Consider the following 13,066-nt stretch of genomic DNA (forward strand, 5'->3'; position numbering starts at 1 on the left):
TTTACGATGACCGTATTTAAATGTCTGTTTGAGGGTTTTTTTAAATCTTCCGGGGTCTGGACCCTCCCTTTCACAGGCCCCTCTACTCGTTTAAAGCTTTCCTTTCAATCTGTGCCTTCTGGGTACGCGGATGTTTATTTTCAAATTTTCTTTTTGGGCCTTGACCTTCGAGTTTCGATGAGTTAGCTTGATAGCTCTTTCCCCCATAAGAGTGATATCCATTTCTGGTTTCCTCATTTGAAGATTTCCTTCGGGTACTTTGAGAATATGTTTCCCCTCTCGCTTTTTCCGCTATTCTGCGATTTTGAAACTTCACCGCCAATTCGAAGAGTTACTGTAATGTGCTTGGGTTTCTAATTTCAAAGTAGTCTTGAACAGCGGGTAACAATCTTGGTAATATTATTTCAATAATCTCCGCATTGGGTTTCTTTCCATACAGCATATCCGTTAGCTTGATTTTTCGTAGAAGAAAGTCCGTCAATTCTGCTATATCCCGTTGATAGAAACTATATAGTTCGGTTTCCAGCCGTGCGCGATCTTTCACTATGGGGAAGGCCTTTACTAACGATTTTTTGAAATTTTCAAATGTATATGTCTGGCTTCCAAATACCCCTAATAAAAATTTGCCTATATTTTTCCACCATAGCGCGGCCTGTCCTCTTACTGCTGATGTGGCGATGGCAACTTTTTGTCTTTCAGGAACAGGGTCGAGCTGAAAGTGGTTTTCTAGACCTTCTAGAAATACCGCCACCGAATTTTTTCCATCGAAATGGACGTTTGGCTTGATTGACGCTCTCAAAGTCTGGACCAGGTATCCAAATCCTTCCAACTGGTTTGTCATTTCTTGGTGTTGTCCAGCGGCTTCCATCCAGTTTTCGGCCATTTCAGTTCGATAAGTGTTCGGGCGCCAATTTAGCGTTGCACGCCTCCAACTTGCACGCAACCAAGGGGTGACTGTGAAAACTGGATAAAAGACAGAGTCTTGTGAAGGGTTTAAGTCCCTTTTTATTCAACGTAATAAATTACAATTGCGTGCTCTTGACGCTCACGGACTGTGCCAACTCGGTGGTCAAATAAAAATAATAACCTGAAAAGAAACTAAAGACAAGACTCTAACTACGAGGCTCTCTAAAAATAACTAACTCACCGCGTTTCAATACCGCTGCTAATTCAGCAGACTTGAAGCTCACTTGAACGATTAACACTACTTCCCGCCAAGCACATAGGCCGAAACGCAGGGTTCTTCAATTTCTCGCTAACTACCTCCGCGCTCGTGAAGTAAGAATATCACACACCGAACTCGTTTCCTTTCTATTTAAATCATAATACTTCCGCTGATAATTTGAATCCTTGCGCGTTCTACTAAAATTTACATATTCTGGCATTGGCAGTTCCAGGGGAAAGCAAGGCTTGACAGGAAAGATAGTTTAAACTTAAAATAAATGTTAGTTAAAATAAATATAAACCCTACAAATTATAGGTATTTTAAACTGTGAAATTTCATTAGATTGTGATTTTACTAGCGCCTTTTTTAACAAATATTGTTAAAAAATAAATAAAATTTAATAGTGACCATGTAAATCCATAATGACTGAGGTTATCTAATACCTAATTTAATTACTTATAACTAACTGCTTACCTTTAAAAATTATCTCTGCATATTAAAGCGAGTTATTGCCTTTCATTAACCCTTAATGTGATCACAACATAAAACACAAAAATGTAAAAACTTATGTAAAACTTATTCTTCGCATCTAGTGACACTTAAAATACTGAAAAATAACTTATCACCTCTGATGCTTTATTGGCTTATTAGAACCTTAAAGTATATTATCTGAGTCTCAACCCCTGAAACTCTACATGAAATTATGACAGTAACTGCGTCAGACGGAGCCCAGCTAACTTTCAGAACCTGCCAACCGTGCCTACATCAGGCCTCTCAGGTTTGTTTTGATCAGCAGGTCTCTTTCTAGGCAATGGTGACAACAACCAGTCTTTTGTTATGAATCATGCTGATTATGATTTCATTTTAACCTATGCCCCTTGCATAAAATCTGTTTACTATTTATTAAATCTCTAGACTGAGTGAGTATGTTACAAAATGAAACATTAATAATAATAATAAACATAAAGCTAACTATTTGTAAAACATAAATAAAATGCCACTTATCTTCTTTCAAATATGTCCAATTATTATAAGTGTAAAATATTTAATGCTACTTGATAAATTCCATAAAGTTAATTTTATTGTCACACTTATTAATTATAATGTTAATTAAGCTATGCTTAATAATAATGCATCCTACTTACGGATCTATATATTATTTTTAGGATGGTGTTACAAAAGTGAAGTTCAGGCATAGATAATATTTTTAATTGAATTTATTCAGTTCCCATTTGTTCATAGGTCCTTAATTTTTTTTCATTAATGGTCCTTAAAAGTCTTTAAAAGTACTTAATTTCCATGTGCAGAAATGTGTACGAACCCTGGCTTTGAAAATGTGTTTTTGCAAATCTCCCATAAAAGCACCAAGTTGACAAGTTCTCATTCCCAAATGGGTAGCAAAAATTGCTGCCAAGGAATAAAGGAAATGAATGATGAAATCAAGTAAACCCCAAAATTATCAGCCTAAAAACAATAAATGAATAGAACACCACAAGAATGCAGAAAAACAAAAAGTGTAATCAGAAAGGATTCAGATGTTTACAAATATTCACAACAGCATTATTCAAGATAAATCTGCTCCAGTTAGTTTGGAACAAATGGGCACCCCATTGTTCTCAGCTACTGTAGCTAAAATAATATTTGAATGTAAGAAACTTTGATTTTCTAAAATATTTGTTTTTTTATTAGTATTTCGTATATCTAAGGATGGTCTATTCCTGAAGTTATGTTTATTCCTTGAAACTGTATAAAGATGAAAAAGATAGAGTTTTAATAATAATTTGAAGTAATTATTCTACATAATTTTATTTCATATTTTAACCTGCAGTTTAAATAACAATACATATACTGGGTTTACCTGCCTCTGCAAAATCAACTGATATTTGTATTCATTGGTATCAAGAATCTGTAAGTGGTAGAAGAACTTTTAAGGTATGTTGGGCAATTGACAACACCATCATAAGCAGTGCTGCAGATCGTGCTAATCTGTTAGAAGAAAATTTTGATTCAACTGATGCTTTTCTGAACCAAACATCATGTCATTAGCAGTTTTAATATTTAATGGGTGAATAAAAGTAATTTTTTCATAGGTTTTTTTGTTTCATGTGTGTTTAATTTTTTATAAGACATATTTTCATTATTTTTTTTTCTACTATTGGTTTAGATGGCATCATAAATCTGAAATGCATTCACCTTTCTATGTCTCTTTATAATTTTACATTTCTAATGTTATGGTCACACTGAATTGAAAAAAATAATAAGCTGTTAGAAACAATTTTCTTGTAAATGATAATCACTTATTTCTGTTTCTTCCTTATGTCTGCATGAGGTTTGGCTCCAGAAGCCATAGAATAAAAGAGGGGGAGGGCACATGTATCCTTAAAAAGTAGTCTTTGTAATATTCTGCTGCTGTATGAATTGCTTGCTTTAATAAAATATATTTTGCTGACAGATCTGCTGACAGAATGCTGATCTCCTAGTGCTTCTGCAGTTAGGGCTGTTTAACATGCATTGGGCATCTGCAACATACTTGTGTCATTTTATTGGATCTTCAGTAGACAATTTGGCTAAGACTAGAATTAGAATGAAAGTTGAATGGATACTTTCTGCTTGACCATTTCCTCACAGAATGCCTGTAGTTTAGAATATGTACTGGGTTTTTATCTTTTGCACAGTAATCATCTGGGCAGTTCTTTGAGGTGAAAGCCGTATCTCTGTTTGTAATTATTCTAAAAGGATCTCCAAAGATGAATCTTGGGCTGATGTCAGCTTTACTGATACAGCTAGACAAACTTTATAAAAGCGTCTACAGGGGTCAATTCTTGTTTGTTTATAGTAACGGTCCTATAAAATCTTCATGAAGTGTGCTTAAAGGTACATTTTCATTGGTTTCATGCTCCCACCTTTTCCTTGCTTTTTGTTGCACAAAATACAACCTACACAATACACAGTAGCTTGCTGTATTCACTTTTTGAAGGTAGGAATGAAAAAAATCTCTCTTCAGTGTATAGAGTTTGATGCTCTTTCGCAGCATAAACTGATATTCAAACTCCTAATGGACTTGAAGTGAATTATTGCTTGGCTGACTGACAAAGACTTCTGATGGTTAAAATATAACCTTTTTATTAAATCAGATCCTTGAACTGCACATCTCATGTTTAACAAAGTCAAACAATGACTTGTCGCAAGCTATCTTAAAAGTCACATTCAAATTCAAATTAAAACTAATCCTGTAATCAAATATTGCACAATTCATTTAATGGGAAGTTGGCTCAAACTTCTCACCAGCATAACAATTTAAATGTCAGCAGTCACAATCCAAAGCCAGAGACTTTGGATTGTGATCTTATCTGAGATAGTGAGATAGATATAATAATAAATTACTGAGATAGTGAAATCTAGTAAATGTGGCCTCGAGAAGCAGAAACAGGCTTTGTCTTAAAATCTGTAATCCTCAAGTTTTCTCGAACTAGTTTGCATTCTGATAGGGAAATGAAAAGGAGAAGTGTAAATTTCTAAATCATAACTGGTTAAATTTACGTTCTTGTGTAGCATGAAATTTTTGGCTAAATAATTTTTGGCATAGGCATTCTAGGCATGATTCTAATGCTAGAATGACATATGAATGTAGAAGAGGATTACTTTTAAAGGGACAGAAGTTAATTGACTTCAGAAAACTTTTTTAAATGTTGCTATACTGTCCATGCTTCGTAGCTATAGCTGTCCAGTCAATTTTTTAAATCACTATGGAATAGCTTTTGCCTACATTTTGTCAGGTATTGAAAAAAAACTTGTGTATTTTGTTTGTTACTAAATATAAGAAAATGCATCCTTATTAGATTCATTCGCCTATCTATAGTCTTTTACTGCATACATTGGCAAATAAATCTAAATAAATAAACAAAGCTATTTTGAAAGCCATTCATCATAAAAATTCCTAAGTGCCAGAGTTTTTCTTTTGCCATGTCTAGAATTATGATTGTAGGAACAAAATTGTACTGTTAAATTGACTGAAGCTTCTAGTCATCATCAATGAGAATTTTTTTTATTTTAAATTTATTTAGGTATCATTTATTAACAAGTTTCATTGCATCACAAATTAGCAACTATATATGTAGTCTACTGTTTCTTTTAAATATATTATATTAGGGCTTTTGTAATTCAGTATATGTATGAACGCAATAAATTAATTAAGCAGAAATTACTACTGAGGTTCATGACCAAATGTTTGCGTGCAATAAAAATAAAATACATTTGAAAATTGCTGACAAATACAACTTTCTGGATGAATATTCAACTGTTAACACAAATTTATTTATGTGTCATAAATCAAGTGGATAAAGTAATTGTACATTGGCAGTTCATTCTATTTCAGTTCAAATATTATCTGTGTGAATATTTTCATTGCTTTCCTCATGTACTTCTCTCTGTATGTTGCAAACATGAATGAGTTTAATTTAAGCTAAATAAATAGTGCTAAATAAAAGTGCTAAATAAAAGGAAGCCTCGAGGACTGGATAATCCTTGAATGCATTGTCGTAATCATTTATTTGTGTACCTGAATTTTATTCCATAAGACAAACACAGTTATTTTAAAATCGTAATTGATGACACCGTAAATAAATAAAAACTGATAAAAATTATTATACGTAAATTTACCCTCATACACTCATAATTACACCTGGTTTACTCATCATGGACCTCTTAGTTGTATGCTTTATTTAAATATTTGAGGCTGTTTACCCGCAAATAATAATAAAATAATAATTATTTTTGTGGAAATATTTGTGTGGCTTTGCTGAATCTGATTAGAACTTGCTTCATCAAAAAATTTAGTATACAAAAGGGAATTAATATTTATTAATACTGTGTGTTTCATTGTATATTTAAGGTGGAAATATTTATTATTATTATTTCTTTTATTTTAGACATTTCTAAAAGAAAGTTTCCATGAAGCAAGTCTTGATCCAACATATTGCAATTATGTAGTAGGTGGAAGAATAGCATACCTGTGTTCTGTTCTTGTGGAAGATACTGCTGTTGTTTTCTGTGGTCTAGGCCCAAGAATTCTGGAGGCAGTTGATTTAGATTTATGAGATGCTGTTCCTGCCGAAGATAGCTCCAACTTATTTAATGAAACTTAACTTCAGTAAGTGGACTGTAATATTAACAATAACAAATTAATTTTAACAAAAACAACATTATTGAATACTAGCACACGCATGTGCTTATAGTTACCTATGTAACTTAGTTAAAAGCGAACAACCATATGCTCCCACATCAAGTCAAAAATCATACATACTAATAAGGCAAAAACGAAATAACTTTAGGGTTACACTAAAGCCAAACTCTGCTTGGTGTAAAACAATGCTGCCAAGCAATACTCTTTCAGACACCGAACACTAAGTAACACTTTTCTTTATGGCTCTTTTTATAAAATGGACTGATTAATTTTATTTCTAATTGTTTTGGGATATATGCACATAGACATGCTTTGTCATAATCAAATAAACCGGTTTCTGCATATTACAGAAAACATATTTTTTCTGAACATTGGTGAGATATTTTGAATGATTTGGTGTCTTTTCAGTCAGTGGAAGATTAGCCGAAAGGGAAATTAGTATACTCAGAGCAGAAATTTCTCCCCCTCCTCCACACAGAAAGGGAAATGAGGCAGGTTGCAAGTAAATAATACCTTTCCATTGAGAAAATATCTTGCATCTCTACCTGTCTTACTTGGGTGTTAACTTTTGCTTAAGTTGCATGTCTTCAACTGGCTTATATTTGGCAACTATTTGCCAAATTTTGCATATTAATTAACAGCACTAACTTTTAGCCTCTACAGAGCAGGCTATTTGTGTTTTCTTCTATTTGCATTTTACTCGCGTTCTTACTTGAAGAGGAAAAATTAAACATGTTATTCTATATAATTTTGATTTAAAAAGAATCTAGACAAATTAACTTAAAGAAAGTTAAAATGCATGGATTTATAAATAACTCTCTTCCTTAATAAGTTTTAAAAGTAATTAGTTTATTCAGCTACCTTGAGATTTCTGTCTTCAACATACTATTTTAAAAAATGAGTAGACAACAGTAAATTCAAATTCTATTCCTGGAAGACAGTACTTTCATTTTAATTTGCAGTTATTTAATTAAATTAAATTTCATAGGATAAATTATAAAAAAAATTTCACTGATGCATATACCTCTAAATTATTATTTTAAAATGAAATGAAACAGCAAGCATAACATACATGGCAAATGGCTACATTCTGACTTTATAGTTTAATCTCATATTTGATATTTCTGTGTTAGATACATAAATTGCAATCAGCATTAATTAGAATAGTTAAAGCTTTAAAGACATTATAAATAGTATTAAAACATAATCTCAAAAGCTTGTGAGATCATATTGTGAGTTCAACATGTGAGACAATTTGGAATTTTGATTTGAACTCATTTTTCATGGGAAAAGCGAAAAATATATGAAATTTTAAATGAAAAATATGTAAAATATGAATATAACACAAAATAAAATGTTTGATTAATTATACAAACATTCCAATAAAATGAGAAAGCTTCTCAAATGACTGAGTAGCAAAGTTACTAAAAAATGTGTCTAAGGGATAAGATTAATTTTTCTTTTACACATTTTGCAAGGGAAATGTTTCTGAAATTTCACTTCAGTTTGTTAAAATTTTCGTCAGTTCAGAAAATGCGATGCTCCCAAATTAACTAGCTACATGGGCATTTTCTTACTTTTCTCCTTGTGTAATGTGAGTGGGAGACAGTTTCCCTTAAAAGGTCTTCCATTAAGGCATCTTCACTTTAAGAATATTGTGCTTCCCCATAAAAACTATTAAACAAACAAACTGAAAATACAAAGCACTGTTAAGTTTTTGTCATAATTTGGGGTGTGGTCAGAAATTTTATAATTCATCAAAATTTCCTCCAGTAAACTGAACAGCCACATGCAACTCTTTGCCTCCTTAAATATAGTTTTCTTTATAATAAGCAGTAGTTTAATTTGTATAATTAAATATATAACTAAGTTAAATGTATAATTCAAATATCATGCTATGGTGCTTGTTTATACATATCATCAACTTCGTTTTTCATAGTATATTTATGCATATTATAATTTCAAAATGCACAAAATACATTAAATTGTTGAAATATTAATAAAAGACCAGAAAATTCATTTCTGGACTTTGAGCAAATTGTTTTTAGAATGGGCTTTAACTGTTGAGACAGTATAAAAGACATATATTAGGAATACATTCTGCAATTTTTCAATTTTTTTCAGTCTTTTCTCAGTTTATTATATCAGCTCTATATCAGTATTCAGTTTTACCACATTAAATTCAATTTGACAGCAAAATCGCAAGATATTTAAAAGCAGCCAAACACCAAACTCGTACGATGTTGCCACTGCTTGGTTTGAAATCATTGAGTCTGTTAAGCAAAAATATATTAAATTTTTGTAAAACATGAAATAGATAATAAAACAAATTCAAATTTTGGACTTCCAGATGCGCATGTTTGGGTGGAGGACTGCATTATTCAATATTTGATTGCTCTACGGTAGTTTTTTCACAATGCAAGAAACATGCATAAATTCATGTAGATCCTTCTTTATTTAATTTCTTTAAAAATAATATAGGATGCTAATATTTGGTGACAACAATTTGACAAGTGATACAGTTAATCTATCTCAAATTCATATAAATGTATCTCATCATTGTTGGATAATTTCTTGCTTGAAATACTATAGCCAAACTTAAGACGTATTTCTTTAATTTTAATTATAAACTAAAATTTATTCTAAACATGATCAAATTCATATGAATTGTATTTTAGAGATTTTTGACTGTTCTATCAAAGAAAGAATTACTGTCCATTAATATGCCAAATTTAACAGTTTTTGACCAAATGAGCAAAAAACTGAGAAAAGCAGACATTCAGGTAAAGTTGTTCATATGGATAACTTGGAGAAGAGGAAAACTGCCAAGTCCAGGCCAAAGTTGCTAAGTATTTGGTTACTTGCACCTGTTTCTTTACGTGGGAGACAATTTTTGGCTAAAAGTAATTTATTTTCCTTTTCAGCTCAACTTCCACTGACTGAAAGTGGACATCATCATTCTGAATACTGCATTACCTTTTTTATGATCTTGCATAAGAACATAAAATCTATTTCATTTGTAATAAAATATGTTTAATGTTTTTTTTTTTTTTTTTTTTTTTTTTAGATTCATCAGATTTATTGTACGAATTGGAAGATATGGAGACAATCTGGCATGCATTGGTGCAACTTCTAGTAGGAACCACAGTGCATACTTACAATTTTTTACAAATGGAGGTAAATATGTTTTATCAAATTGAATATTACATGACATATTATTTAAATGCTTGAAAATGTTTTTGAGTTATTCCATTATTTTTACATAATGCTATTCTTCCTTTACTTTAAAGAAATTATTAAGTAATGCATTTATAATTATTAAAATATTATACATAGTATTCACGTAATCATAAGATGTCTGCTGAAGTGTCACTGTATTACGGATACTTGATTAGTAATAAGTTATTTCTCTGTTAACCCTGACAATGTCTATCACATGCTGAGGCTTACTTTCAAAAAGTCAGCAGAAATGTTTCAGGGGTAAGCCGTGCCAAACATCTAGGATTTCCCATGATTAAATTAAGAACACTGTGATGTTGGATGATTGGATCACACCTCTTCCTTCAAGATATACCAAATCATTTAATAAGTTTGGGTTCTTGGTGGCCATTTCAGAAAAGAGAATTCTGTAAAATGCTCCTCAGGAGAGAAATTGTCTTTTTGGAACACTCTATTTTCATCCAGATAGCAGAAAAGTGATAAGAAATGTGACTTTTGAGCAGTTTCACATACTTGTTGGTTCAAATAGCAAAGATCCCAAACATTGTCAAGGAAGCTGTCTCGAACCATCACTGAATCATCACAATCATCATGACCTTGTCCATTTTCAGACTGGTACATTGGAAGTTTGGCTTCATAAGGATAGTACCGTATTTCTAACCTTAAAGTCAGCTTAATGCATTTGGAATCAAGACTCATACCTGCATGCCACTTGCTTCCATTCATCAATGAACCAGTCATTGTGTTCTACAACTCATAGAAGGCAGATGCTGATACAGTGGCATGCTGTTGGATGTGGTACTATCACAATTCTTTGGCTTCTGAAGTCTGTACAAAGAAATAAGTAGTCACAATTTATCTAATCAGGTGTAAAGAATCAACTAAATGAGGCGTCCTGTCTGGATTGCTCATGTAGTTAGGTGATCACCTGAACTAAGGTTTAGTGTTATTGGCTACACATGATTATGGCTGAGACTACAAAGATCATGATCACAGGATTTTTAGCAATTGCTTCAAGATGCTAAACTTACACTTGTGCATATCCTATGGGATTATCTTCACATGTTCAAAATGAGGCAGCAGTACCAGAATATCTGCATAATGATATTTATCCTTAGGGATGAATAGCATTGTGTAGATATGCATATGCACTTCATTGTGCATATAATATACAAAAAAGGTGAATGAAACCTTTTCTGCATATGAAGGCTTTTGTTATTATCCAGTTCTTATTTCATTTCCTGCTTCATTGTTATGAGAAGACACTTGAAGAAAGTAACTAAATGCTGGTATTTATATATAACAATAAAACCACTGCATAGAAACAGTTGTTAAAATTTCAGATTTTTTATCAGCAATTTGGTTGCCACTAAAAAGAAGAATCATTCAAGTTCTTTTTGCTTCATTAACTGAACAATACATTGTTGCAATTTAAAATGTACATTAAAGTTACCATTTGATTGACAATCATCCATCAATTTCTAGTGCTGAATTTTTATTTTCTTGCCCCATAAATATTTATAAGTACACACATACGCACAAAAAAAATATTTTTAATGCATTAAAATGGTTTCACTATTTCAGTAATATTTAGTTATATCACTTTTTATTAATTTTTTAAAATTTTCAATTATTTTGCTCATTTCTCAGGCATACTATCGCATCTACTACATGAACTGAATTATTCTCATGCTCATGTTTATCCTATAGTTCTTCCTGAGAATGGCATCAACTGGAAGTTGTTGGTGGCAACCATCAGGTTTCTTTGAAGATGCATGCATTAGATGATGACATTTCTATTGATGGTTCTGAAATCAATGCATTTGAGTTATTGGATGATTTGAGAGCAAGGAACTTGATCCTACAAACTGGTGGTTTGGGCCATACTCTGAGGTGAGAAAATTGAGTGTATTTTTAAGTTCTGTTAGGTATTGTGTTGCCCATTTAAGTTAAATTATTAACCATTGACTCATTTTATGAGAGAAATGGTTATTTTTATAGTAAAAACTGAACTCTGGGATGGTAGGTTTATGTAGATGTTTCTATTTTTAATTTTTTACTATCGCCAGATGTGCTCGCTTCTCATTTTTCTCTGCACCACTTTTATGTTTACATTGCTTTTCAAATAAAAGGATACTGCCTCTAAATGTTATTGTTATGTATTATTTTGAAAGAAATGATATAGGGAATTTAAAAAAATATTTTGGCAACACTTAATACTATATCAGGAATCCTAATGATATGCTGTTTTTAAAAATTTTGTGATTTTGCTATTGAATTTTGTGTGGGGTAAGTGCAAAGAAAGGGATGCTTAATAATAAAGTTAAAAAGACAAAGATAGTTGTGCAGGTCATTTTGTTAAGAAAGCTATGCATTGATATGATGAATTCAGAAATGACAATAGAAAGTAGGAAAATTTATGGCAACATTTAACACACTATTGAGAATTCTAAATGTGAATCTACTATTGAATTCTATGTGATGTAAGAATTCAGTGGGCAAGCTACAAATTTCATAACATATGATACCATTTTATAATATAGAACCATTAATTGCCGAACAAGCATTTTTGTCTTTTAAATGCTCCCTAAATTTGTTTGAAAATTTAAGCATTGAAATGGTATCTAAGTCAGAAAATTCATTCTTGAATATTTTTGTGAATTTGTCAGCCATATTTATGTGTTTAAATAAATATATAGGTACCCACCTACATACATGCATATATACATGATTAGGCATAATGAATATTTTACTTGGATGGCATAATGAATATTTTTGTGCTACCGATACCATATACATATTTAACCGATACCATATACAATATTTGATTTTATATTTATAGACTTCTTTGATATACATAATTGAATTTATTTCAATAACTTTCTCTATCTTGTTTTAAAAACTTCTGTAACTGGAAATCATTTCTAGGATTAATACTTTAGAAAATGAAAGATTTACTTAGTATTTGCAATGTGACAGAAAATATCAAGAAAAGAAGTTACTTGCAATTTTTTATTTCTGTATTATAATAGAGTTTTCTTTTTTGCATTTTGTTAGCATTTGTTTTAAAAGGACATTTGCATTCTCAGTTTTTTCATTTAAAATTTCAAAGTTATACTCTGGCAGCATAATGACAACATGAAGTGACTTTTCCGTAGACTAAATTCTTTATAATGTAATAGCTGGAATTAGTATATAAAATTGCATTTATATGAAGAAGACAATGCAGTAAAAAGGGGTGGCTAATTTCTTGTTAGTAGGAGACACATATTGGAGCTGAAGAGGATTGAAAAGTAATAAATATTATCTTTAAAAGTAGTAAACCAGATTTAGGGTAGAAAGTAGTGTTTGAACTAATTTAATAATATTTCACATTTCTTAATTCATAAAATCACATAGTAATAAACACAAAGAAGTAATTTTTTGCTCTTGCTCATTTATCAGGAAAATGTGTTTAGTAGCTACACACATTTTTCTGCAATGTGTTGAACATTTTCTTA

General features: G+C 31.3%; 1 protein-coding gene across 3 annotated transcripts in view; it reads left to right on the forward strand.

Annotated features, from left to right (window-relative positions):
• The window catches only part of LOC146997280 (uncharacterized), a 197,043-nt gene that overhangs the window by 162,234 nt on the left and 21,743 nt on the right, over positions 1-13,066 (forward strand). For all 3 annotated transcript variants that reach the window (XM_085816329.1, XM_085816328.1, XM_085816330.1), the window contains exons 5-7: positions 6,094-6,314; positions 9,415-9,524; positions 11,277-11,459. In XM_085816329.1, the coding sequence (XP_085672455.1) occupies positions 6,263-6,314; positions 9,415-9,524; positions 11,277-11,354 (240 nt within the window). In that variant the 5' untranslated portion in view covers positions 6,094-6,262 and the 3' untranslated portion in view covers positions 11,355-11,459. The remainder of the gene's footprint in view (positions 1-6,093; positions 6,315-9,414; positions 9,525-11,276; positions 11,460-13,066) is intronic.

The sequence above is a fragment of the Stegodyphus dumicola genome, chromosome 5 (genome assembly GCF_044657685.1).
Source record: "Stegodyphus dumicola isolate Sdum_Otavi_A_Nest chromosome 5, ASM4465768v1".
NCBI lineage: Eukaryota > Metazoa > Arthropoda > Arachnida > Araneae > Eresidae > Stegodyphus > Stegodyphus dumicola.